Source organism: Monodelphis domestica, chromosome 2, assembly GCF_027887165.1.
Source record: "Monodelphis domestica isolate mMonDom1 chromosome 2, mMonDom1.pri, whole genome shotgun sequence".
Taxonomy (NCBI): Eukaryota; Metazoa; Chordata; class Mammalia; order Didelphimorphia; family Didelphidae; genus Monodelphis; species Monodelphis domestica.
Genome location: NC_077228.1, coordinates 99,168,547 through 99,196,545, shown reverse-complemented (window position 1 = coordinate 99,196,545; position 27,999 = coordinate 99,168,547). Strand labels below are relative to the sequence as shown.

Below are 27,999 nucleotides of genomic sequence, written 5' to 3'. Positions count from 1 at the left end.
TGTTTGCCTCAGTCCCTTATCAGTAAAATCAGCTGGAGTTCTTCAGAGCACTGAAGGCTTGGAAATTTAGTTTAAGTGACTTGCCCAGGGTCACATAGCTAGGAAATGTCTGAGACACTCTAGTATTGTTGCAAAGGAAATTCCAACGGGGTTACAATGTGCCAGACATAACTGAAAAATGACTCAACAACACAATATAAGTAAATACAAAATTAAGATTTATTGGGAGGAAAATTCACTTAGAGTTAGAGGATATCAGAACAGACTTTATATAGTAATTGAGCTGATATTTAAAAGAAATTTGCCTTTCTAAGAGGCCAGACTAAATAGGGAATGTAATGAAGGCAAGGGGCAAAGCTGGTAGAAAGACCTGGTCAAAGGAGACTAAAGTCAAAGATCACTATGCTAAACATTCTCCCAGTGCCCCCAAAGCATTAGTACACCCATAGATAAAAGCAACAACATCAACAAAAACCCTGAGATACAGAGATTCTGCCTGAGCTCAAGTCTTAAGCAAAACTACTTATGTAGGTGTCTATGACTCTACAGCAGTGTTATAATGTTCCAAGATTCCTCACTAAGGAGAACAAAGACAAGGATCTGGCTAGTTCCATGGAGGACATGAAGATTGTCATCCCATGTCCCCCTGCTTTAGCTTCCCATAATTATCACACTACATATAATCATCTCTTTTCTTTTCTTTTCTTTTCTTTTCTTTTCTTTTCTTTTCTTTTCCTTTCTTTTCTTTTCTTTCCTTTTCTTTTCTTCTCTTCTCTTTTCTTTTCTTTTCTTTTCTTTTCTTTTCTTTTCTTTTCTTTTCTTTTCTTTTCTTTTCTTTTCTTTTCTTTTCTTTTCTTTTCTTTTTATTAGAGAGGTCAGAGAAGAGGTGCTCAGTTATATAGGGTTGGAGAACCAGGGTTGGGAAGCATCCATAGAGCAGTTCACCTGGATGAGTAGCCAAATCCAGTGGCACCTATAACCTATCAGGGATCTCTTGCAGCTCCTCACTCACTTTGGTTAATTCTATTAAGCCCATGTAAAAGGCAAGAACATTTGTGTATAGAAAGAATTTGGATACAACAGAGGAATTTTTCTCTCCCACAAAAGGGCTACACCTATCAATACATATAAAGAAAGAGGGAAAGGGAATTTCTGCTCCACCTTCCTCACTTTAGAGATCAGAAAACGACCCAGAGAGGGTGAATAATTTGTCTCTAATTGCACAGATAGGTAGCAATGGAATGGGAATAGAATCAGATATCCAAGTACATAGATAGTAATTTAGTGCTGTTATTCTCCCCCCCCCCCACTGCCCCCACTGCACTATTTTAGCTTGCTTTGACATTTACAAGCATTTAAAACAGAATTATCTGGACAATATCTGCCTTTTATGGCTCCTAATGAAACACTTTCTTTTTTCACCCTAGAATTGAGGCATTCTAGAAGATCTATCCTGACTACATTCAGGTAGAGGAGAATTAAAATATTAAAGTACTCACTAATGCATGTTGCTTGACCCAACCATCCATTTTTTCCACAGGTGATAAATCCATTTTTTTCCCCATTTGTTGTTCCATATCCTTCTTTACATTGATAATTTGCACTTGTATTGACAACGTAATATGTATTTGAATTAGTAAAAAATCCATTATTGAAATTCATTCTGAGTACTGAACATGTTTCTGAAATGGGAAGAGTACAAGCAAAATACAGACATGAGCCCATAACGGTGTTCAAAAGAAGGCAATAAACAAAACCATAGCATGAAAAGTGAATTTGTTTAAAAATACAAATCTGCTTCACTCAGTGCTGACCTAGACAAATTAACTCTTAACAGCTGCTTGTATTGATAGGGAACTTTCTCAGAGTTCCTTTGAAAGACCATTAATTCAATGTCAAACAGTATTTTTATGTTAAACAATTATTTTTCTATAGGATACTGGTTAATGGAATGAGTAACTGAATTAATCTGAAAGATTTATCAATGTAGACACAATTGTTTGCAGAATATTTTACTATTAGCAGTTAGCTAAACCTCAAGTAAATATCCTGATGATTCCTTGATTTATGACCTATTTTATATACTGAAAATATTAACACTAAAGTACCCTACTTCTACAAAAAGAAATTCCTCTTCCAAGTGTTGTTTTATATGTGAGAAGTAGGAAAAGTTCTCCCTGAATGGTACCCAAGCCCCAACAATGACTATCATATAAAGTGAGGGGTAGAAGAGAGAAACCCATTTTACCTTACAAAGTGAATAAAAGAACAAAGCCAGATATGGCTTTAAGGGATGGGCTACCTTCTGATTTGCTTTTTTAATTTCCTTAATGATCAAACAACTTCATCTTAAAGATTCCAAACTTAGCACATTATTATGATTTAGTATTTTCAAGCATTCATACTATTTTTTCCTTTATTTTTCTCTTGCTCTTCTCATTTCCTTTCGCCTTCTGCCAGTCCTGAGAGGGACTTTCAATGTAAACAAAGTTTCATTCCCTTGGCCCTGCTTGATTCAAGGTAGCTTCTCCTTTTAAGTCATAATCTCTCTTTGCTATTTTTGTTTGCATAATAAATTCTCCTCCACTTGTGATATATTACAAATTCAGGATAAGGATAAAAACCTGAACTATTAAGACTCCTGGATAGCAAAGACCTTCCATTGACCTTTTATACATCCTCACTTTTCTTGGTATCTTTACTACCTGATTTGCTTTTTGAAAACAAATATAAAATAGATACAAAACTGGTAATGTAATAGGGTTACTTACTTAGCTTTTCACAATTTGGAACAACAGACCAGCCTTTTTTGGTGCATTCAATTTTGTCTTGATTATTTTGAAGACTGTAGCCTTGATTACATTTAACTGTTATCACTTCACCTTCATTAAACGTTTCTTCTCTTGGTGAAAATTGGCCATTTGGTATTGAACGAATGGAGCACTGTTCTGTAGACCATAAACAAATTGAACATGAAATAATGTTAAAGGAGTAAAGTTTTATGACCACATCTGTAAGAAAAAAGAAGATAAATTATAATGGACAAAGAAATTCATTAAATATTGTTTCCATGTAAGGTTGGAGGAGATAATTATCAATCTATTACCAAACATTTTAAAATACTTATGTGCAGATATTGTGATAGGCATTTCATTAAAGTGCCAAAGACAGTAATTACATATAAATATATATGATAAATACAAAGAGAATAAATAAACAAAAAGTAAAATGTAGATTGGGAAGGAGGATTCAAGCCCTTTTAGAAAACAGGAAAGTTTGTATGTAGAAGGTCATACCCAAACCAAGTTTTGAAGCAAGGACTTTTGTGAGGCAAATATCATGAAGAAAAGCTTTCAGTGTATGAGAGTTGACATAAGTGTTATAGAATAAACCAGGGTGCTATATGGATGTTTGTAGGTTCACAAGATAATATTTTGGGCCAGTATCAGAAGACACAGGGTTTGGGGAAGGCCAACAGTTTATGGGTAACAAGATAACAAATAAGCAGGTTTAGAAACACAGGATTGTTTGTTTATTTAGACAAAGGAATATATGGAAGAGAATGAGGATAAATCTGATCTATAGTATTTATCTAACCCTCCCAATCAATCTATAGTAGATCCCTTATGGGAAATCTTCTGAGAAAGATTATATAACTACTCTGCCATTTCAATCACTACCTTAAATCTTAGTCCCTAATATGTAAATACACTCCACTAACCAAAATCCTCTTGGATAGGAATAGAAGAAATTAGGGTGGAAGTTAAACAGGAAGTTAAACAGGCTTTGGGAAAGTTCTCACCAACAGATGATGTTGGTATATCTCTCAGCTATCAGGATAACACAAGAACAAGTTGGTATGTAGCAGAAGGACAGCCATGGAAGAGACACCAAGTTTCCTAGGTCCACCCCAGGATCCAAGCCAGGACCCTCTCCTAAACTGTCTGTTAGAAAACAGTCACTTCTGCAGAATTCTCGAACTTTCCCCTGCCCCTGCATCCTTTTCAGATCCTACTGAAATTCTCTCTTTCCTTATAACAGAGTGGCCCATGCCAATTCATAAGATGGGATATGGAATGAAATTATTGAGGAAGAAAGAGGTCAGTTTGGAAAGATGAAAGAGGATGGAATGTGAAGTAACATTCAGTGAGGTTGGAAAATTGGTTGATGTCATGTTGTGAAAGACTTCAAAAGCTATGTCTTACAAGAAAAGACAACCCATTTAAATTAACCACAGATAGAATTAAAAATAGGAGTATATCTCCCAAAACAAACTCAGAATCTGTTTGAACAAAATTATAAAATACTTTTTATACAAATAAAATAAGATCTAAATAACTAGAGAAACATTATTTGTGTGTAGGCAGAACAAATATAATAAAAATGACAGTTTTATCTAAGTGAATGTATTTATTCAATACCATAACAATTAAATTACCAAAAATACTTTTATTGAATGAGGAAAAAATAATAAAAAATATTTTAGAAAATCAAAAGTCAACAATATCAAAGGAAATAATGAAAACAAAAGGTTATTGAAGGCTGTCTTGCATTATCAGATTTCAAACGGTATTCTAAAGCAGTAATTATCTAAATTATCTGATACTATGAAATAGAAAAGTAGATAACTGGAACAGAGTAGACGTACAACAAATAGTTGTAAGAGATTATAGTAACATTATGTTTGACAAAGGTGAACATCCAAGTTTTGGCATTAAGCATTCACTATTTGGTAAAAAAATGTTGGAAAAATTTGAAAGCAGTCTGAAACTAGATGTAGACTAATGTCTTTCAACATGTACTAAGATAAGATCAAAAATGGATACATGATGTGGGAATAAAAGAAGATATTATAAAAAATGATAATTTTTACTACATTATATTAAAAATATATAAATAAAACCAATGTAAGTATGATTAGAAAGAAAGCAGAATATTGGGGGAAATTTTCAGAGATAGGTTCTCAAATAAATGCCTAATATCTCAAAAACATACAAAACTACAGAACTGAGTCAAAATGTGAACCATTGCCTGGTTGATAAGTGGTCAAAGGATGTGAACAGGCACTTTCTTGAAGAAATCAAAGCTACACACAAACATATAAAAATTCTCTAAATATTTGCTGATTTGATAAATGCTCATTGTAAAAATTTTGAAACATCATTTTTTATTGTCTAAAATAAAAGAAGAGGAAAATGTAAAATTTTGGAGAGAATGTGAAAAACCTGAAACATTAGTACATTGTTGGTGCTACTGTAAACTGATCCAGTCTTGAAATTATGGTAAAATTGCTATAAATCAGTTTGTATACTTTTTTACCCATCAACATTCCTGTTTGGTCTATCTATTACCTAAGGTGATCAGGCAAAAGGAAAAGAACCTATATGTTTTAAAATAACTATAGTAGCTTTCTCTTTGATTGCAAAAATGTAGAAATTGAGGACATACATGTCCACCTATTGGCTGAATATGTTGTGGCCTGCAATTATACTGAAACACTACTATGTTATAAGAAATGACAAGCAAGTTGGTTTTAGGAAGGAATGGAAAGATGTGTATGACATAATGAAGGGTGAAATGATTAAAAACAATAAAAAGTTGAATTTAGTGATGAGTTTGATATCATTTGAAGTATACCTGGGAATTGTAAAGCTATTTTGAGTAATATAAATATATAAAGATTCAAATGAACTACAAAGGACTTACCAAGGGAGATGCTATCTACCTCTATAGAAAGAACTGATGTATTGAAGTATTTATTATATGATTTCACATGTAGAGATATGTCAAAAGTTGAACATCTTTAGTGTGAAATTGGGAGGGAGAAAGGGAAAACTTGGAAAAAATGTAACCAAAAATTAAAAAATTGAAATTTCTAAAATATTTAGTAAAAAAGATTTTGTCCGTTTTTCTGAAAACTTATTTGACTATAAGTTTTTCTTGGCTATTATTAGGTAATACTTTTATTGGAAGACTGGGTAATGAAGTTCTTAAAGTAGGCACAGATATTCTTTGTTTAGTTTTGCTTATTCAAAAATAAATCTATCTGTTTTAATCCAGTCACATTAGGATGTCTGATGAGTATACTTCTTGTCATAAATGACTGGGAGGATTATAATTTGTGATGATGAAAAGAACCAATGACTCAGAAATCCAAATAAATCCAGAATGGGAAGGACTGGAAACAGAGAGAAAGTCTTATAACAGATAGGAAAGAAAATCATAATGAATAAGTCATAGGTTAAAATGGGATGGAAGGGGGCATTCTGGGTAAACATGGTGGCAGTCTAGGCACAAGACTCATCATCTCCTCAGCATACACCGATATAGACTACCTCAAAAGACCAAAAAAAAAAAAAAAGGAATAAATTCATGAGAATGAAGGGACTCTACAGTAGGGTGTAGCATTGACGGTACATGGGATTTTGGCATTTCCACACTATAAGGGGGTGAAAAAGCTCCCACCAAAATGTAAGCTGTTCTACCATTCCCCACCCCACCTACAAATCCAGGGTCAGAGCCAGCCCGTGCCAGAATCAGTGAGAGAGTGAAGGGAACCTCTAGACTGAGAAAGTGGCACTTCTAGGTCCTTGGGAGGTGAATAAGACCACCAAAGACCTACCCCTGTAAGCAGTTACACCAACAGGCTGAAGAGCACAGACTGTAGGTGCTCATAGGAAGATAGCACAAGGAAGGGCAGTAAACAGCAGAAGCTGCAGAGATTCGAGAGCTTGCCGCAGGCAAAATCCTTGCCCCTTAACTCCATACACAGAGAGACTGCCCATCTAATTCAGATTTATGACTAAAAAGGGAAGGAAAAACCTCCACAGTGATGGAAAATTGTGCCCAGGAACAACAACCTCCCTCCAAGCAAAACAAGAAGGGATTGACCCCGAAAAATTTTTATAGAGGAAAAACCCAGGCTGAAGAGGAAATACAGGAGGAAATTTAAATAAATGCACCAAAATCTTCCAAAAAAATAGAAATTGTTCACAAGTTCTTGAAGAATTTAAATTGGAGCTGATCAAAAAGATGGAAGCCTTCTGGCAAGAGAAGAGGGAAATAGTTCAAAGAGAAAATAACAGTTTAAAAGACAAGAACTCCCAATTGGAGAAACAGCTGGAAGCCACAAAAAACAGGATAGACTGAAATGAAAAGGAAAACCCATCTTTAAAGACCAGAAGTAGGCAACTGGAAGCCAATGGTCTTGCAAAACAATAAGAATTAATAAAGTAAAGTCAAAAGACTGACAAAATAGAAGAAAATATAAAATATCTCACTGAGAAGATGACAGATCAGGAAAACAGAGCAAGGAGAGACAATTTGAGAACCATTGGTCTAACTGAAAAGCCAAAAATGAAAAGAAATCTTGACATCATACTACAAGAAATCATCCAAGAAAATGGCCCTGATGGTTTTGAACAAGGGAGTAAAATAGAAATTGAAAGAGTTCATAGAGCACTCTCTACAGAAAATCCTCAAAAGACAACTGCCAGGAATGTAATTGCCAAATTCAAGAATTTTCAAACTAAGACACCTTCCACACTAAAGGACCACAAGGCTTGGAATATGATATTGAGAAAGGTAAGAGAATTGGGTCTTCAACCAAAGATCACTTATCCATCAAAACTGACTATATACTTCCAGGGGAAAGTATGGGCATTCAACAAATAAAAGATTTCCAAGTATTTGTAAAGAAAAGACCAGAAATAAGTGGAAATTTTGATATACAAACACAAAGATCAAGAAAAAATGAAAAGGTAAATAAGAAAGAGAGGGAAAAGGGAAATTTTTTTTACTCAAACTTTCAACTTTAAGAGCTACAATTAGATCAAATTATATAGACTACAGCAAGTCATTACGAGGGTTATTCACAATGATCAGGCGGTATTTATACCAGGATTGCAAGGGTAGGAAAACTATCCACTGATCATATCATAAGCAAACCAAAAAAATCATATCATTGTCTTACTAGATGCAGATAAAGTCTTTGAAAAAATACAACACTCATTCCTATTAAAACACTAGACATCATAGGAATAAAGAGTCTTTCCTAAAAATAATAAACAATATTAATCTAAAATGATCAACCAACATTATCTGCAATGGGGTTAAACTAGATGCATTCCCAATAAGATCAGAAGTGAAAAAAGGTCTCCCATTATCACCTCTATTATTTAACATTGTATTAGAAACACTAACAGTAGCAATTAGAGAAGAAAAAGAAATTGAAGGTATTAAAATTGGCAATGAAGAGACCAATCTATCACACTTTGCAGATGATATGATGGTCTACTTAAGGAATCCTAGAGAATCAATTAAAAAACTAGTAGATATAATCAACAATTTTAGCAGTCGCAGAATACAAAATAAAAGCACATAAGTCATCAGCATTTCTATATGTCTCCAACACATCTCAGTAGCAAGAATTAGAAAGAGAAATTCTATTTAAAATCACCTTAGTCAATATAAAATACTTAGGAATCTATCTGCTGAGAAAAACACAGGAACTATATGAACACAAGTACAAAACACTTTCTACACAATTAAAACTACATTGAAACAATTGGAAAACATTAACTGCTCATGGGTACATTGAGCTAACATAATAAAAATGACCATCCTACCCAAACCCATTCATGTATTTAGTGCCATACCCATTGAACTACCAAAATTTTTTTACTGAATTAGAAAAAACAAACAAACATAAAGTTAATTTGGAAGAACAAAGTATCAAGGATATCCAGGGAAATAATGAAAAAAATGCAAAGGAAGGTGGTCTTGCAGTACCAGATCTCAAACTATACTATAAAGCAATGGTCATCAAAACAATATGGTACTGTCTAAGAGACAGAAAGGAGGATCACTGGAATATACTTGGGGTAAGTGACCTCAGCAAGAGAGCCTACGACAAACCCAAAGATCCTAGCTTTTGGGACAAAAATCCACTATTTGATAAAAACTGCTGGGAAAATTGGAAGACAGTATAGGAGAGATTATAGGTTTGGATCAACACATCAAACCCTACACCAAAATAAACTCAGAATGGGTGAATGACTTGAACATAAAGAAGGAAACTGTAAGTAAATTATATGAACACAGAATAGTATACATTTCAGACCTTTGGGAAAGGAAAGATCTTAAAAGCAAGCAAGACTTTGAAAAAGTCACAAGATATAAAATCAATAATTTTGACTACATCAAATTAAAAAGGTATTGTACAAACAAAATCAGTGCAACAAAAATTAGAAGGGAAGTAGCAAATTGGGAAAAAATCTTCATAACAAAAACCTCTGAGAAATGTCTAATTACTCAAATTTACAAAGAGCTAAATTAATTGTACAAAAAATCAAGTCATTCTCCAATTCATAAATGGGCAAGGGACAGGAATAGGCAATTTTCAGTTAAAGAAATCAAAACTATTAATAAGCACATTAAAAAGTGTTCTAAATCTTTTATAATCAGAGAGATGCAAATCAAAACAACTCTGAGGTATCACCTGACAAAAAGCAGAATATCTAACATGACAGCAACAGAAAGTAATGAATGCTGGAAGGGATGTGGAAAAGTTGGGACATTAATTCATTGCTGGTGGAGTTGTGAATTGATCCAACCATTCTGTAGGATAATTTGGAATTATGCCCAAAAAGGCACTAAAAGACTGTCTGCCCTTTGATCCAGCCATAGCACTGCTGGGTTTGTACCCCAAAGAGATAATAAGGAAAAATACATGTACAAGAATATTCATAGCTGTGTTCTTTGTGGTGGCCAAAAATTAGAAAAGGGATGCCCTTCAATTGGGGAATGGCTGAACAAATTGTGGTATATGTTGGTGATGGAATACAATTGTGCTCAAAGGAATAATAAAGCAGAGGAATTCCATGGGAACTGGAACAACCTCCAGGAAGTGATGTAGAGTGAAAGGAGCAGAACTAGGAGAACCTTGTACATGGAGACTGATATACTTTGATACAATCAGATGCAATGGACTTCTCTATTAGTGGCAATGCATTGATCTTGAACAACCCGGAGGGATCTATGAGAAAGAACACTATCCACATTCAGAGGAACAACTGTGGTAGTAAAAACTCAGATGGAAAACAACTGCTTGATTACATTGGTCGAGGTGGATATTATTTGGGTTATAGACCCTAAATGAACATCCTAGTGCAAACATCAACAGCATGGAAACAGGTTCTGATCAAGGACACATGTAATATTCAGTGGAATTGCGTGTCCACTACAGGTAGGGTGAAGAGAGGGGAAGGAGGAACAGAATATGATTTTTGTAATCAAGGAATAATGTTTGAAATTGACCAAATTAAAAAAAATGGGATGGAAGAATTTGGAATAGTGGAAACTTTCTAACATGAGATGTTGCCTCTACCTTTATACTTTTCTCAAAAACTAATATTCTAAGAGAATAGCATAATAGAAAATTGAAGGTATAGAGGAACATGATCTAAATAGACATACATAAAATGACACAAAAATATTTAAAAGAGAAGTCACAAATAGAGATCTTTGGAATCTTTCATTACATGAAAAATAAAAAGAAACTAAAGAAGGAACAAATAAACAAAAATATTCATCATAGATTAAAAATTTGGATATGGAGAATAGGGAACAAGATCAACAAACCTTTTTAAGAGAAAAGACCATAAGAAAAAAAATTAACAAGAGAAAATTGAAAAGAGAATTCAAGTGGGATTTTGAATGAATGATTTTTTTTATTTTTGTTTTTTTTAATGAATTATTTTAACAGAGGAGGGGAAAGAAGATGAGAAAGAAGGGAAGAATTAGATACCTAAATAAAAGGATGAAATGAAAAAGAATCTATACATTACTTCAAGCAACAATGTAGAAAAACACTGACAGAAGGATAAGTTTGAGATTAAGAAAGCCTTTGGGAAAAGCATTGTTGAAGTGTATAGAAAATCTTCTTGAGCCTAAATGCACTGTCTTAAAAGGGGAAGAATAAAACAAAAACATTCTAACTCAGAAAAAAGTACTTCATGTGAAAAAAGGAGGAAATTTAAACCTAATCTTAGAACTTTTAATGGGAATAGAATAAACAATCTAATGAGAGTTAATGTAAGATATCAAAATCCCACAAGAAACATACATATAAAGCAAAGATATAAACAGAATAAAGGCAAGATTAGAATTTTTTTTCCTAGTCATCAGGTGATTCCAAAAAAATACCAAGAGTTGTCATATGGTATCAGAAATAAAAACTCACTGTATAAAAAGAGAAAACAAGGAAGTCACATTTTAGTGAAATGAAGCATAAAAGACAATATTAATATTAGTTATTTATGTATATATGCATATAGTCATCTGTTTTCTAAATGTCAAAAAATCTAAATTCTTAATGAGAAAATTGTTAAGGATAATTTAGGGTTGTAACCTAGTCTAAATTTGATTTCTGGTCACCAGGGGATATCCCATATAAAATACCAAGTCAGTTTGGAAATATATGGTGGTTTAATCAATCTATAGCAAAGAAATCAAGGAGAAGAGAGAGGGAAAAGGTATAGGATTCTCCCACCCAGCCTGTGCCAGGCTAGCCACAAGGTCCTTGAAGATTAGAGGCTTTCTCTAAGAAGATAGTGTTGGAAGGTAAAGGAGAAAAAAATCAGCCTAACTCTGAGAGATCTCAGAAAAGAGTATCACCTTACTAGGTTACTAGGCTTCCTCCAGTATGGTATCAAGGAAAACTCACCACTAAACCCGGAAAATAGTATCCACCATGCCAAGATGCCAACATTTTCAGCAAGCTGCCTCCAGCCACCTCTCTGCGTCAAAGAGGAAGGAGAGAAGAAGTGATGCGAAATATACAGATGATTTTACATCACTTTCCTGCATCTCACATGTACCAATGATATCTTAGGCTTGACTGAGGACAGCCCAGGGGTCTGTCAGTTGTTTCTGATTTGTCATTTGCTAGCACATGTCTATCAAATTCACAAGACATTCCTGATTTTGGTAGACTAAGTAAGGTGGAGTATTACAAAATTAAGTTGCAAGAAGATATAAATAGTAACATAATAATAAGAATTTTACATGTTTGGAAAATTCTTAATAGATAAAATAAAGTAAGGAATCAAATAAACTCCTGGAAATTATATATATATATATATATATATATATATAATTTTCTGATTATAAATATTAAGTAATAAACCTTTTTGAAAGAACTTTTAGGTCTGTGAGAATATATGAAGAAACTTAAAGACAAATTAGATTCACTAAGGAAAAGCAGCCATAAAAGACATGCTTATGAGTTTCCTGGGATTCCACCTCAGGAACTGGACCTCAAAATAGCAGCTCAAAAAGTTTTGTCTAGCTGTAATGTAAATAAAGACACCTCCTGAAATCTTCTTCCATAATCATCCTTGAGTTGTTCATTATTTTGATTACCAAAGAAGCTTTTGGAATATTTTGACCAAATGACCCAGACCCTCTTTTCTTCTGATTCCCCAAGTTATTGTTAATATTCCTCACTTGCTTGGGTTTGTAGAAATGCCTTAGAAGTATTTTGGATAAAGTCTTTTCATAAACTATTTTCTGTGACAAAGTTAAACCCCTAAGAATGATGTAATGCTTATACCCTACTTTCTAAGAAAACCTTTCTCTTTGTCATAATGAATGGAATAACTTGCTTCAAATCATTGTGCAGAGCAGTCATTTGCTCAGGGTTTGTTCCAGTCATTCGGGTGTTTGCTTTTCTATCTCTATTCTCTCTCTCTCTCTCTCTCTCTCTCTCTCTCTCTCTCTCTCTCTCTCTCTCTCTCTCTCTCTCTCTCTCTCTCTCTTTCATTTTCACTAGCTTATAAAGAACTGGCTTCCTTAGAAAGCTGACTCTCTCTCTACGGCTGAGATGGTGGGTTTTACCCTTGATCACTTGGCTCTGACATCCAGTCATTCATCATTTGTCACTCAACAAGGACCTTTTATAAAAACTAACAAAGAATAGTATAGAAATCTTGTTAATGAATGTAGAAAGTAAAAATAAGTATTTTATTGTCCATAATGCAATTAAAATATTAATCCATTCAAAAAGAACAAAACACACATCTAAGTGAAAACTGGATAAAGACATCCTAAATTGTGAGTACATTAAAGAGTGAGCCATAGCAATAATAAATAATAATGTGAAGACAAGTAGAATTAGAAAACATATAAAAATTTCTGTGATGTAGCTAAAGCAGCCTGTAGTGGGGGGGGGGGAAACTGAATATCATAAACATAGTGACAAAATTAAAGAGGGGAAAGTTAATAAACTGGATAAGTATTGATACAATTAAGAAAGAAGGAAATAAATCAACCTAGAATGAGCAAAATAAAAAGAAGATACTGAAAATTAGAGAAGAAAAAACTGGAAACCAAAAGAAGTAAAGTTATTATACACATGATAAAAATTTCTCAAAAAATAATTATAAAATATTGCTATAATTTTGGACAATTTTTGAGTTGCCTAAATTCAATTGATTTATCAATTTTAAGTAGTTTTCTGTGGTTATATGATTCATGTTTTTTACCTCCAATCTCCCTCCCTCCTCCTGGAGTTGACAATCAATTCCACTGGGTTCAACATGTATTATCACTCCATACCTATTTCCTATACTCATATAACCAAGTGATGAATCTGTTTTTCATTTGTTTCTACTTCCACAGTTCTTATCATATGGATAGCATTCTTTCTTGTAAGTCTCTGGGGATTGTCCTGCATCATTCTATTGCTATTAGTACCAACATCTATTACATGAGTGTGCCACGATGTATCAGTTTCTGTGTATAATGTTCTGATCTTGCTCATTTCACTCCACATCAGTTCATGGAGGTTTTTCCAGTTCATGTAGAAATCAAGCACTTTATCATTCTTTAGAGCACAAAAGTATTCTATCACCATCATATGCCACAATTTGTTCAGCCATTCTACAATCATCAGACAATCAGACACTCCCACATTTTCCAAATTTTTGCCACCACAAAGAGGGAAGCTCTTTTTATTTCAATCATTTTTATTATCTCTTTAGGGTCCAGCTCTAGTAGTGGTATTGCTGGATCAAAGGGCATGCATTCCTTTAAAGCCCTTTTGACATAATTCCAAATTTCCTTCTGGAATGGTTGTATCAATTCACAACTCCACCAGCAGTGTATTAGTGTCCCAATTTTACCACATTCTCTAAAAAATTTATTAGGCTCATTTGCTGTCATATTATCCAATCTGCTAGGTGTGAGTGAGGTGGTACCTCAGAGTTCCTTTGATCTGCATTTCCCTAATCAGGAGTGACTGAAAACATTTTTTTCTTTTGATTATTGATAATTTTGATTTCTTCATCTGAAAACTGCCTATTCATATCCCTTGAACATTTGTCAGTTGGGGATTGACTTGATTTCTTCTACATTTGACTTAGTTCATTATGAATTTGAGAAATTAGACCTTTATCAGGGAATTATTTTATAAATTGTTGCTTCCCTTTTAATTTTGGTTGGATTGGGTGTTATTTTGGTACAAAAAATCTTTTTAATTTAATATAATCAAAATTATTCCTTTTACATTTTTAAATGTTGTTTATCTCTTCCCTGGTCTTAAATTCTTTCCTTACCTAAAGATCTAACAGGTATACTATTCCATGTTCTCCTAATTAACATATAATTTCCTTCTTTATATTTAAGTCAATTACCCATTTTGAATTTATCTTGGTATAGGGTTTGAAATGTTGATCTAAAGGTAATTTTTCCCATATTACTTTCCAGTTTTCCCAGCAATTTTTGTGAAATAATGAGTTCTTGTTCCCAAAATAGGGATCTTTGGGTTTATCAAACATTGGTTTGTTGAGGTCATTTACTCCTACTCTATTCCATTGATCCCTGTTTCTTTCTCTTAGCCAGTACCAGATTGTTTTAATGATCACTGCTTATAGTAGAGTTTAAGATCTGGTACTGCTAGGCCACTGTCCCTCACATTTTTTTTCCATTCTTGATCTTTTGTTCTTCAGACGAATGTTGTTATAATTTTTTTCTAATTCTATAAAGTTGTTTGGTAGTTTGACAGGTATAGCACTGAATAAGTAAATTAATTATGGTAGGATTATCATTTGGCTTCTGGTGAAATTTGCTTTTGCTTTCATATTCGAGGTCTGGACCCACTAGGATTAGGGATTAGGGTATTTTTAGCTACCTAATTCTTTCTACCTCTTTCCTATATTTCCTACCTTGCTGTAAATGAAAGCTACTATCATCCTCATGACTTAAGGGTTAATTATTTTATAAATGGTGACCACAATAATTTTTTTAATTCTCTATTTGTCAAACCCATTACTATTATTACAGAGAGTAATGGCTTCTTCTTGTTATTGAGTTTAGAACATCTTGTTTTGAAGCAGACTAATGAAATCATGGGGAGATGTCTTGACTTGCCATGAGTTGCATTTAAGTGAGGCAGAGTTGCACAATGTGCTCAGTCTCATTTTTTCCTCAGAGTTATCAAAGTCTTGTAGTAAGACACCTACCAAGAGACCTGGCAGTGTTCTAGAACACAATGGATGGCCTTTTGCTTCTTTGACTTCTGATCAAGCTATAAGGACTGTTTAGGGTTGCACATCTTCCTTTCATTTTCCTCTTTTCCCCAACTCTCAACTGTGGTTCCAAAGACCATTTGAGTAGACAGGATAAATTGGCTGAGGGTTACCGATGACTCTCAAACTTGCCAGTGAGTTGAGAGAATGTATACGTCAAGAATATGAAGATTTACTCAGTGTAATGGACAGATGAGATAAAATTGGGTCCAGTGGCCATAAAGGTGTCTGAAGGAGGTGTAAGCTATTCATGGATACATGTGAGAGTGCTCCAAAGCATTAATAAGAGAAATACAAATCAAAACTACCAAGGTTTTGCCATTTCTAATAAATTGGTAAAGATTAAAATATATATAATGTTGAGAGAATTGTGGAAGGATTTTCACATTTGTGCACTTTAGGTGGAACAATGAATTATTACCAAGTTTCTGGGAGGAAATTTAATTTTGTGAAAAGAAAGTATCTAAAATGGAAATAACTTTTGTTATATGGATTTCACAGTTAAGCATAAACTCCAGTGAATTCATTGATAAAAAGAAAGACACTCAGTATACCAAAATATTTATAGAAGCATTGTCTTTTGTGGTAGTAATAAAAATAGAAACAAAATATTGACCCATTGATTGAGGAATAAAAGTTGAAGTAAATTGATATAAGTGAATATGGTAGAATATTACCTTAGTATCAGAAATAAGGAATATGATGGATACAGATAAATATGGAAAGATTTACACAAACTGAGACAACTTGACATAAGCTAATAAACAAAAACAATATATATATATGTACATATATAATGCCTTCTTGTTGTTCAGAGGTTTTGGTGGTATACAGCTCAGTGTGACATGATTTTATATGTTCTTGACAAAGATCCTGGGGTGTTTTGCCATTTCCTTCTTCAGCTGAGTTTATAGATGAGAAACTGAGGCAAACAAGATTAAATAATTTGTCCAGTGGCTCATAATTCATAAGTCTCTGAGAATAGATTTGAACTGTGGTAGATGAATTTTCCTGACCTTAGGCCTTGCTCTCTATCCACTCTGCTGCCAGCTATGCCACATAACGACTAGAACAATATAACGAGAAGAATAAACACTACAAAAAAAATGAAAATGAATGTTGAATATTCAGAAGGAACAAATTTGGACCCAAAGAAGAAAAAAAAACAAACAAAAACCCTTGTCCCCACTTCTCTACAGAATTTTGTACTATTTATGTATAGAGCATTAAATTCAACCAGATTTTTTGATGATTTTGTTATTTTTTCTTTCCTTTTTTATTATGGAAAAAATTTTTTTATGAGGGCCATACTCTGAGGAAGTGAAAGTGCAAATAAATAGAGGGAAATTTAGGATATGAAAGGCCAAAGGCTTAAATAAAAATTCATCTTACTGACTGCAGGCAATCCAGAGAGCAGATAGTCCCATGAAAAGGATAGAAATTGTTTTGGGGGTGTAGGCTACTCTATCAGAGAGCAGGTAATGATATCTTAGAAAAGAAAATGTTACTGAGAAAGCCAGATTTAATCTCAAAGGTCAGTATTATCAGAGAATAAAACATATTATCCAAGAGACAGCATAATTTTGCTGTAAAGCAGAAAGTGATACCAGAATTCAGTGATACTGAGCATTGCAAATGGAATCCTATGCTAATGATTCATTTCAAGCAGACACTCTAAGAAAGAATTGGGAAATTATAATGTCCATTGGCTTTCTTTTTGCAAAATAAATTTGTTTTTTATATGTCAAGGCCCCCACCCCGTGTATCAGGATGGAATCTCGGCTTTCCAGAAAGTTCAATGGGGACATCATAAAGGTCTAACTGATTTGAAATGTTACATCCTTTCTAAATATCATCCGGAGCTTCCAATAACAGGGGTCCTTTAAAAATAGTTTACAGAAGTGTACTTACTAATGCATTTTGGCACTGGATTCCATCCTTCTTCAGTACAAATAAATTTTGTCCAATAGCTATCATATGATTTAGTTCCACGGACAGGTTCAAAATGGTCATTACAGTGGTAGTACATTTCTTTTCCAATAGATGCTGGAAAACTTCTTTGAATGTAGTCCTCACTCTGGTTTGGCTTATAAAGTTCTCCATTTTCTATTACTGGATATTGACAAGGTTTCCCTTGGGGAAAAGTGAAATAAAATATTTTCTTTAATAATTTAACTGGATAATTTTATTTTTCTATTATGAAGAAACACTACACAATATATTATATACTATGTAGTATAACTGTATTCTTTTCATTCATGATCTCAGAATTACCTGAGATTTAGAATCTCCCAGGAAAAGTGTCTATTCAAACTAGTCATACACTTACTTGGGGATGTTTTGCTACTATAGAATGCATAAGCTTCCACTATACTCTCACCCTTTGCCCTTTAAGACACTACTATCATGCTCATTTTAGTTCTCCTCATATTTGCCTCATTATTCTTTCTTAGTATTTTGCTACAATTTCACTATTTTCTCATTAAACATTAATATCCTTCAAAGTTTGGTCTGCAGATTCTATACTTTCTATGTATTTTTGTTGATCTCTTCAGTTCCTAGGCATTCAATTAACTCTATGAAGATTACTCTCAAATCTACATATCCAACCTTTTTCTCTATCCTGATTTCTAGTTCCATTTTACCATCAGCTTAATATTTCCAAACAAATTTCATATCAATACGTTAGACTTATCACATCTAAAATTAAACTCATTCAATTTCTACAAAACCCTTCCTCCCCACTTTTTTTTTCAGTTGAGGATAGCATCCATTCAGTTTCACAGGTTTACATCCTTTGAGTCACCCTTCACCCTTTTGCCTTTCCTGTACCTCAAATATTGAATAAATTTCCAGGTCTTGATTCTGCTTTCATGATATTTCTCCCATCTTTCCCTTTCATCCTGAGAGTCATATATTCATTACTCCACTACATGCCCACCTAACCTCTTGCCTGTACTACTGAAATAGACTCTTAATTGTCCTGGATGCTTCATTCCACTTTGTTTCCAAACTATCCTCCATAAAATCAGCCAAATTACCATTCCTAATACACAGATATGATAATATCATTTGTCCATTCTAATCATCCAGGACTTCTCTGTTTCTAACATTAAAAAAAATTATTGGCCAGGAATATAAAGTTTCTCATGATGTGGCTCCCACCTACCTTTCCAAATGTTTCATATTGGTCTCCTTCCTACCATATACATTCCAGTCAAACTGGACTAGTAGTTGATTCTGAAACCACCATGATCCCTCTCATCTCTAGGACTTTGAATGGGCTCTCTCTCATGTCTAGAATATTATTTCTTCCTCATCTTTGCCTCTTATAATGCCATGTTTCCTACAATCAGTTTCTACCTCCTACATGAAATGTCCTAGTTGCTACTTTCTTCCTGCTTGTTTTTAAAAATTCATATGAGCATGTAATGAATGTTCATATTCATACTATACTATTTTCAGGCTTTGCTTTTTTTGTGAGGGGGAACTTTGTGATATCTTTTAACAGAAGCATGAAAATATAGGCTAGAACAAAGGCCAAAATTAGAAAAATTTAAAAACATACTTAGAGAGAATGTGGTGATGTTTTTAAAAGAGGTAAAAAAGATTGCATTGTAATATTCTTAGTTCTCATAGAGTATTATTTCTGAATTACTCAGATGAGGTATAAGTATAAAGTAATACTATTTCTTTCTTTAAGTATACCAAATCTGAAGCATAAGAATAAAACATATATGGAAGCATTTATTAATTCAATAATGTTTCCGTTGCTCAGAGATTTCTTTTTTTCCTTTTCAAAAATTTCTCTGTTGGAAATGTCCTTACACTCAATTTACAAGCCATTTTTGAGGTGAGGGAATAGGGTAAGGAGGACTTGTGATTAGAAGCTGTAGTTTCTAGAAAATAAACCACTTCTAACAATGCAGATCAGCAACAATTCTTCAATTATCAATCTTAAGAGTATAGCTTTGGGTTTAGAGAGGCCATGTGATTAAGTGTTTTTTCTCAGTCATAACTGCAATATAATATTTTGGAGCTATCAACCAACAAGTTTAGTTTTTTGGATCAGAGCTGTGGTTTTCCTGGTTTAGTGAACAACTATTGAGAAATTCAGTGTTGTTGGATATTGGCTATGCAATTCATATAGCCTTAGAGGTTTTCCTGGAAGAATTGGATATTAAATGACTTGCTGAGTTTCACAATAGCTAGTAGTTTCAGAGGCAGAATTTAAATCGAGATCAGCCTTCTGTAGTTTTTGTCTATCTATATAATATATATGTGTGTGTGTGTGTGTGTGTGTGTGTGTGTGTGTGTGTGTGTGTGTGTAAAACCATGCTACCTCATGGTTATAAACAATGCCAAAAGAAAAAGTATATTACATTTAGAGTTCCATATTGAAGTTATATTTATGTCTTTCAGAGCAGCATGTCCTAAGAGGTACCTGTTAAGTGACAGTCAGATTGTGACCTGAATTGATGTAGAATGTCTGTTTCAAGGAAATCATAGATTCTTGGTTGTAATGAAAAACAAATCAATGCAATTTCATGTCATGTTTCTGATTTCAGTAAATATATAATCATTGGGAAAGAATCTGACCTCAGAGAATTAGCACTCTTAAAGAGCCACTGCCCTAGTTCAAGTTCTCACCCAGGTGGGTCTACACTATTGCAATTGTCCCAGATTCATCTCTCTTCCTCAAGCACTTCTCCATTCCAATTCATTCTTCATACAGCTGCCTAAGTAGTTTTCTTAATGTACAAATCTGACTGTTTCTCTTTTCTAATCAGTAAATTATAGGGTCTCCCAATCATCACTAACGTCACAAAGTTTTGGTTTGACTTTCAATGCTCTTAACAGTTGGAACCTAACTTATCTTTACAGTAAGACCACATATGGCTTCCCTTCATGTACTTTATAGAGCAGCCATGCTAGTGTTTTTACTGCTCTTTAGACCCAAAAGTCCTTTTCATGTCTCCATCCCTTTGTACTTTTGGTCCTTTATGACTTGGCTTTTCCTCCTGACCTCTGCCTCATAGGAACTCCATGATGGTTTCTTCAAGATTAAGTTTAAACACCACTTTCATTAAGCCTTTTCACATCACTCTATCTACTATCACTTCCTCTGTATAAAATTACCTTTTAATTTTTTGGGGGAAGAGATAGATATTCTGCATTTACCTCTCTATGTATATCTCTCCTAATCATTTATACCCTACATTAGGGAAGATATTGCTCTATTTTTGATTTTGCATCCCCAGAACTTTTGTCTTTGTAACAACTAACACATGTTGCCTATAGCATTGGGAACAGCAAATGCTTATGGAGTATTTGAGAAACAATTTTACAGAACCCTGATGCCTTAAACCTCAATAATTTTCAGACTAGACTACCACATGATAAATGGTGGCAAAGATCAGTGAAATGTTCTTGAAAGCTCAGTTTATTAGGCATTAAAATACATAAATGAGAATGAAGAAAAGAACTAAATTAATTAGTTTTCAATTTGGAATCGGGACATTCCTGACTATATCACAGTGTATCTATGGTTTGTGCAAATTTGGACACAAATATTCTCAAAAGTGGCATAGAAAATCAGATCACAATACATAATATGCCAATAAATTTCATAAGTTTTAATTCAATGGAATACATAATTATGTTATCAGAGAAAATGTCTTGGAATTTTAGAAGAAAATAATTATAAAATAATATACACTTCAGAGAAATTTCCTGTCCTTTACTTTTTTTTTTGTCAGAGATGTAGAACATCCCTGGTCTATTTATTAAATGAGTGATGCCTCCTTTGGATTCATACTACAAACCAAAGAAAAATATATATGTTGGCTTATTACATTTATAGATGTAATAAACATTCATTTCATAGTTTTCCAAGTAGGACAAAGTAGGAATGAAACTCACAATTACATCTTGGAAGAGGTGACCAGCCTTCAGTGGTACACGTTGCCTTGTTCCCAGTAGAGGGTGGGTAAAAGCCAGTTTTGCACTGGTAGTAGATTTCTTCATCTCCTCTATATTTCTCTCTCAGATTGTGTACATTGCCATTAGTCAAGGATGGAGGATCACAAGTGACCTCTAAAGAGAAATATTTGATTAGCTTAAATATGGGACAAAGGCTATTAAACTACTAAAACTATCAAGTTTACTCAGATAACACAATAGATTTTAATTCTCACAATGAGCATTTAAGCTTTTCATTCAGAATGGTAAAATCATACTATATAAATTTTTAATCTCTTACCTTCTGTCTTGGAATCAATGCTGTGTATTGTCTCGAAGGCAGAAGAGTGGTAAGGGCTAGGCAATGGGGGTCAAGTGACTTGCCCAGGGTCACACTAGGAAGTGGCTGAGGCCAGATTTGAACCTAAGACCTCCTGTCTCTAGGCCTGGCTATCAATCCACTGAGGTACCCAGCAGCCCTACATGCTATATTTTAATAACTGTTTTTTTCTGATAATCAGTATAAGTACCAAAGGTAGATTGATAATTTTATATCATTCAACTAGAAAAACATATTGAACTCAATCTTATATTTCATAATTGTTCTATACCTCAGAATCAACATTCTGAATAGAATGTTTTCACATGTAACATTAGAAAAAATTGTTTTTAACTTCTTGACTATAGGGTTTTAAAAATATTTTGGTTGAATGGAATTTTATTGTTTTTAAGATTTGTGAATGATATATTTTCTCTTCTTATGTTTCATTAATACCTCATGTGGGCATGGAATTGGGGCAATACCACTCGCTATTTTGACATGATAGTGCAAGAGGCTTTAGAAACCTTGCGGCAACATTGAGTCTGATCCATGCACCAAACTTAACACAGTTTCTTCTATATATCTTCCCTTCCTCCAATTCTTCAAATGTATTGTGAGTGCTATTTATTCATCCTCTTTGTAATTTCTACCTACAAGTCATAATTTTGTCTGTGATAATAAAAAAAATTAATCCCCCTTTCATGTGAGAATCATTCAGTGTTACTTAGATCACTACCACATCATACCCTGTTTCTTTCTTCTACAAGTTAAAGAAATTCCGAACTTACAATTGTTCCTTTTATGGAATAATTTGAAAACTCTTAAACATTCTATTTACTCACCTTTTGGATACACTCTCATTTGTCACTAGCCCTCTTAAAATGTGATCATCAGAATGAACTACAATATTAGGAATTCAGAAGAAGAACAAATGAGAGAAGTAACCAGACAGAGAGTATAAAGGGTTTGAGAGGAAGAGATAAGAGGGAGGGGGAAAGAGAAAGAGAGACAGACAAATAGGCAGAGTGACAGAAATACACACACACACAGACACACACACACACACACACATGAGCTGAGAGAAGGAATTGGAGGGTTAAGAGAGACAGAAACAGAGAGAGAAACAAAGAGATTCCCACGAAGTCCCTATAAAGCAGTTCCATTGTAAAGATATGGTTTTCTTATAGAGTTTTCCCTAATATAATTAAAATGACATTCTTTAATAAGCTAATCTATTTATTCACTACCATCCCAACTAAATTACCAAAAATTTATTTTATTGAACAAGAAAAATAAAATTAATTTGGAAAAACAGAAGTCAACGATATCAAAATCTTTTCATGAACATTTTTCTGTAAGAGAGCTATAATCTTAAGAATGATGTAATGCTTATACTCTCTATAAAAATCTTTCTCTTTGTCACAATAAATGGAAGACCTAGCTCTAAATCATTGTTCTGTGTATCTACTCACTCAAGGGCTCTCCTAGTGATTCAGCTGTTTGCTCTATCTCTATTTCTCTCTCTCTCTCTCTCTCTCTCTCTCTCTCTCTCTCTCTCTCTCTCTCTCTCTCTCTCTCTCTCTCTCTCTCTCTCCCTCTCCCTCTCTCTCTTTCATTGTCATTTCCTTATGAGGAGCTGGCCACCTTAGGAAGCTGTATCTCTCCCTCTGCAGCTTTGATGGTAGGTTTTACCCTGATCACTTGTCCCTCACATTCATTCATTCATAATCTCTCTCTTTATCAAGGAACTTTTATAAAAACTGACAAAGAATGAGTATATAGAAATCTTGCTAATAAATGTAGAAGGTAAAAAAAAATAATTTGTTGTCCTTAATACAATTAAAATATTAATCCATTAAAAAAGAAAAACACACATAACAACACATCCTAAATTGTGAATAGATTAAATAATGAGTCATAGCAATAATAAATAATGAGAAAGACAAGTAGAATTAGAAAACATATTAAAATTTCTGTGGTTTAGCTATAAAGTAGGCTATAGTGAGAAAAATGGTTGATATCAAAAAACATATAGTGAGAAAATTAAAAAGGAGAAAATTAATGAACTGGATAAATATTGGCAAAATTAAGAAAAAAGAAAATAAATCAAACTACAATGAGCAAAGTAAAAAGAAGATGTTGAAATTTAGAGAAGAAAAAATTGGAAACCAAAAGGACTAAAGTTATACACATGACAAAAAAACATTCTCAGAAAACGTAAGATAAACTATTGCTATTATTTTAGATAAATTTTTACTTCCCTACCTTCAATTTATTTATAAGTATTTTTCATGGTTCCATGACTCATGTTCTTTCTCATGACTTTACATTTGACAATTAAAGTGATCCATGTCTAGGGAAATACAGATTAAAATGGAGAACTGACTTATTCAATATATCTAATTTAGTCTTGACAGGTACATACCTAAAGGTTGACATCTGGGGGAACTAATCACAACTGTATATCCGTATATATATATATATATATATATATATATATATATATATATATATATATATGTATATATGGAAGTGAGTTAAAGAAAAAGAAACTGATTAATGAAGACTTTCTTTTAAGAACCTCACATCTAAGGGTTTCAGAGGGTTATTTGAAGAGATTTCTTTTGTAGACATGTATCTGTTGGTTAAAAATTTTTACCTATTAAACCCTATATCTGCAATCCCAAATTTCACTAAAATTAAATTCCTAATTAATTTGATTTAAAATCAGAAGATAAGTTGGAAATAACTTGAGATATCTGATAGTTTAGTGTTCTATACCACATACCCATTTGCAAACAGTCACATGCACACCCAAACCCACACATAATCCCTTCTCCAATATCTCAGGATAGATATTTTGCCTAACTCAGGAAAGATCCTGAGAGATTTCAACTTTATTTCTCAGCAATGTTTGTATTAACCCTTTCCCCAAATGGAAGCACAGAAATGTCAAGTTACTTGGGTTTTGTTGCAATATTAAAATGACATCATTCAAAGCTTAACTCATCCACCATCTCCTAAGGGAAGACTTCTCTGAACTCTTCATTGGTTGACTTTGACTTTTCTCTTCAAATTATCACATACAGAAATAGTTAGTTACATGTTCTAGTCCCTCAGTAGAATTTAAGTTACATAAAAGTAGGAGATATCTTTCATTTACATTTTGTACATCCACCACCTGGCACACTTTGGTGTAGAAAAGCACTACAAATGATTATTAGAATGGATGTGGAATAATACAGAGTATCTTGAAACTTCCTCTAGTTCTTCTCTCACTTTTCTCCCTTTTGTTCTACTTCTTTCTTGATGTCTTCTTTACTATCCTTTTATGTATGCCTATTTTTGTTTATCTCCCCATGTCATAGCTTCCACATTTGTGTCTATATTTTCACCATTCTTTGATCTTTTCCACTTTTTCTTTCTTCTTCTCATCTTTCAGTTCCTACCCCCCTTTTCCATTTCTCTGACTTTCTACCTTTTTACTGGCCTATTTTGTGACTATTATAATCATAATGTTCTCATTTTAAAATATATTTTAAAAATATCAATACTTACAAAAACTCTGTACAAGGAAAACAATTACTCGTTGCATAAAAACCTCAAAATATAACTTTCAAAGCTGTCTTACTTGTCTATGATTTTAATCTGCATATTTAAGCCTTTCCTTTTCTTTGTATATTTCATTTTCAATTACATATAAAAACAATTTTAACATTCATTTCTTTAGAATTCTGAATTCAAAAATCTATCCCTCCCTCACTTTCACCTCTAAGTCAGCAAGCAATTTGATATAGTTTACATATTGTAATCATTCACCACAATATTTCCATATTAGTCATTTTGTGAAAGAAAACATGTACAGCCAAAAATGCATGAAAGGAGAGAGTTAGAAAATAGTTTGCCTCATCCTGAATTCAGATTCCAGGAATTCTTCCTTTGGAAGGGGATAGCATTTTTTATCAGGAATCCTTTGGAATTGTCTTATTTTGCTGGGAATAGCTGTCATTCATAGTTGATCATGATACAATGTTGTTGTTACTGTGTATAAAGTTCCCCTGGTTCTGTTCACTTCATTTTGCATCAGTTCATGTACATGTTAATAAGTTTTTCTGAGTGTTCCCCTAACAATTTTTATAACACAATACTATCCAAACACAACTGTATACCAAAACTCCTCCAGCCATTCTACAGTTGATGGCTATCAGCTCAATTTCTAATTTTTTGATACCACAAAAAACTGCTATGAATAATTTTGTACAAATAGTTCCTTTTCATCTTTTTTGGTCTATTTGGGATAAAGACCTACCAGTTGTACTGCTGGGTAAAAACTATACACAGATGTATCAACACTTGGGAATAGTTCCAAATTATTCTACAGAATGGTTGGATCAATTCATAACTACATCAAGAATAGTTGTTTTTATTTTCCCTCATCCCCTATAATATTTATCACTTCCCTTTACTGTCATATTGGCCAGTCTGATAGTATGAGGTGGTAAAAGAGTACTATTTTAATTTGTTTTATCTAATCAACAGTGATTTAGGACTTTTCATAAGACTACAAATCATTTTGATTTTGTCATCTGAAAACTGCCTTTTTATATCCTTCGATCATTTATCAGTTGGGGAATAATTTGTATCCTTATAAATTTTACTCAGTCTCCTACATATTCAATACATGAGTTATTAATCAAAGACATCTGCTCTTAAAATTTTGCAGCTTTATGTTTTCTATCTAATATTAACTGCATTAGAACTATTCATAGAAAAACTTAAAATTTATCATAATTCAATCAAAAACTAATAATTTTAGATCTTTTAAAGCTCCCTGTCTCTTAATTGTTCATATATTCTTCCCTTATTCTTGGTTCTGACTGAAAAAAAAAACTATTCCATGCTCCCTTAATTTGTTCATGGTATCAGTCTTTGTATCTCAACATTGTACTCATTTTAACCTCAGCAAAGAGTTGAGATTTTGATAACAAGCTAAATATCCAGTTTTCTCAGCAATTTTTCTAAAATAATGAATTCTTGTCTCCAAAATATGAATTTAGGGGTTTATCAAACCCTAGATTATAAGTCATTTATTACTGTGTATGGTACAATTAATTTATTCCACTATCTGCCACTCTATTTTTTAGCCAGTATCTGACAGTTTGTAATAACATATATTCATCTTCCCATTTATCCTTACTTATTTCCAAACTTGACTCTTCTTCTGAACCAAAAATGACAACATACCTGTTTATAACTTTTTATACTATTGATTAATACAGAGAAAATTAAATGATTTTTATGGACACAATAACTTAATTTCACCAAAGCCATTTTTGACCCTGTTCTACATATCTTCCTTTCTGATTCAGCCCTTTCATTCCATTTAGAAGCCATGTCCCTCCATCTGTTTTCCCTAGGTTATTTTTCAGGAAACACTATGATACCCAAGGATTCTTTAATCCCAGGGAACAGGAGAAGAATGCAGACAACTTTAATCTCCAGAGAAATACTACCTACAATATGGAAATTATTTTGTTCAAATATGTAGCCCATGTACATTTTTTGTGGGTAAGAAGAAATTAGGGTGGAGGACATTTTTGAAAACAGATCCCTTGGACTTACATTAGCTTTAACTTTATATCCCTTGCCACTCATCCTGAACTTAATCTAGAGAGGACAATTCTTACAACAAATTTCACACAACTTTCTCAGAGTTCCTTTGAAAGACCATTAATTCAATGTCAAACAGTATTTTTATGTAAAACCATTATTTTGCTATATGATACTGGTTAATGGAATGAGTAACTAAATTAATCTGAAAAAATTATCACTGTAGACTCATTTCTTTGCAGAATATTTTAATATTAGCAGTTAGCCAAACCTCAAGTAAATATCCTGATGATTCCATGATTTATGATCTATTTTTTATATTGAGAATATTAAGACTAAAGTACCCTACTTCTACAAAAAATATTTCCTCTTCCAACTGTTGTTCTATGTGTGAGAAGTAGGAAAAGTTCTCCCTGAATGGTACCCAAGTTCCAACAATAACTATCATAGAAAGTGAGGGATTGGGGAATGGCTGAACAAATTGTGGTATATGTTGGTGATGGAATATTATTGTGCAAA

At 33.2% G+C, this 27,999-nt stretch overlaps 1 protein-coding gene across 8 annotated transcripts in view; it reads right to left on the bottom strand.

Moving 5' to 3' along the window:
* The window catches only part of LOC100026505 (complement factor H), a 179,790-nt gene that overhangs the window by 88,145 nt on the left and 63,646 nt on the right, over positions 1–27,999 (bottom strand). For all 8 annotated transcript variants that reach the window (XM_056815683.1, XM_007481000.3, XM_007480999.3 and 5 more), the window contains 4 exons: positions 21,510–21,683; positions 17,499–17,720; positions 2,772–2,948; positions 1,500–1,682 (listed from right to left, as the gene is read on the bottom strand). In XM_056815683.1, coding sequence (XP_056671661.1) covers positions 1,500–1,682; positions 2,772–2,948; positions 17,499–17,720; positions 21,510–21,683 — 756 coding nt within the window. The remainder of the gene's footprint in view (positions 1–1,499; positions 1,683–2,771; positions 2,949–17,498; positions 17,721–21,509; positions 21,684–27,999) is intronic.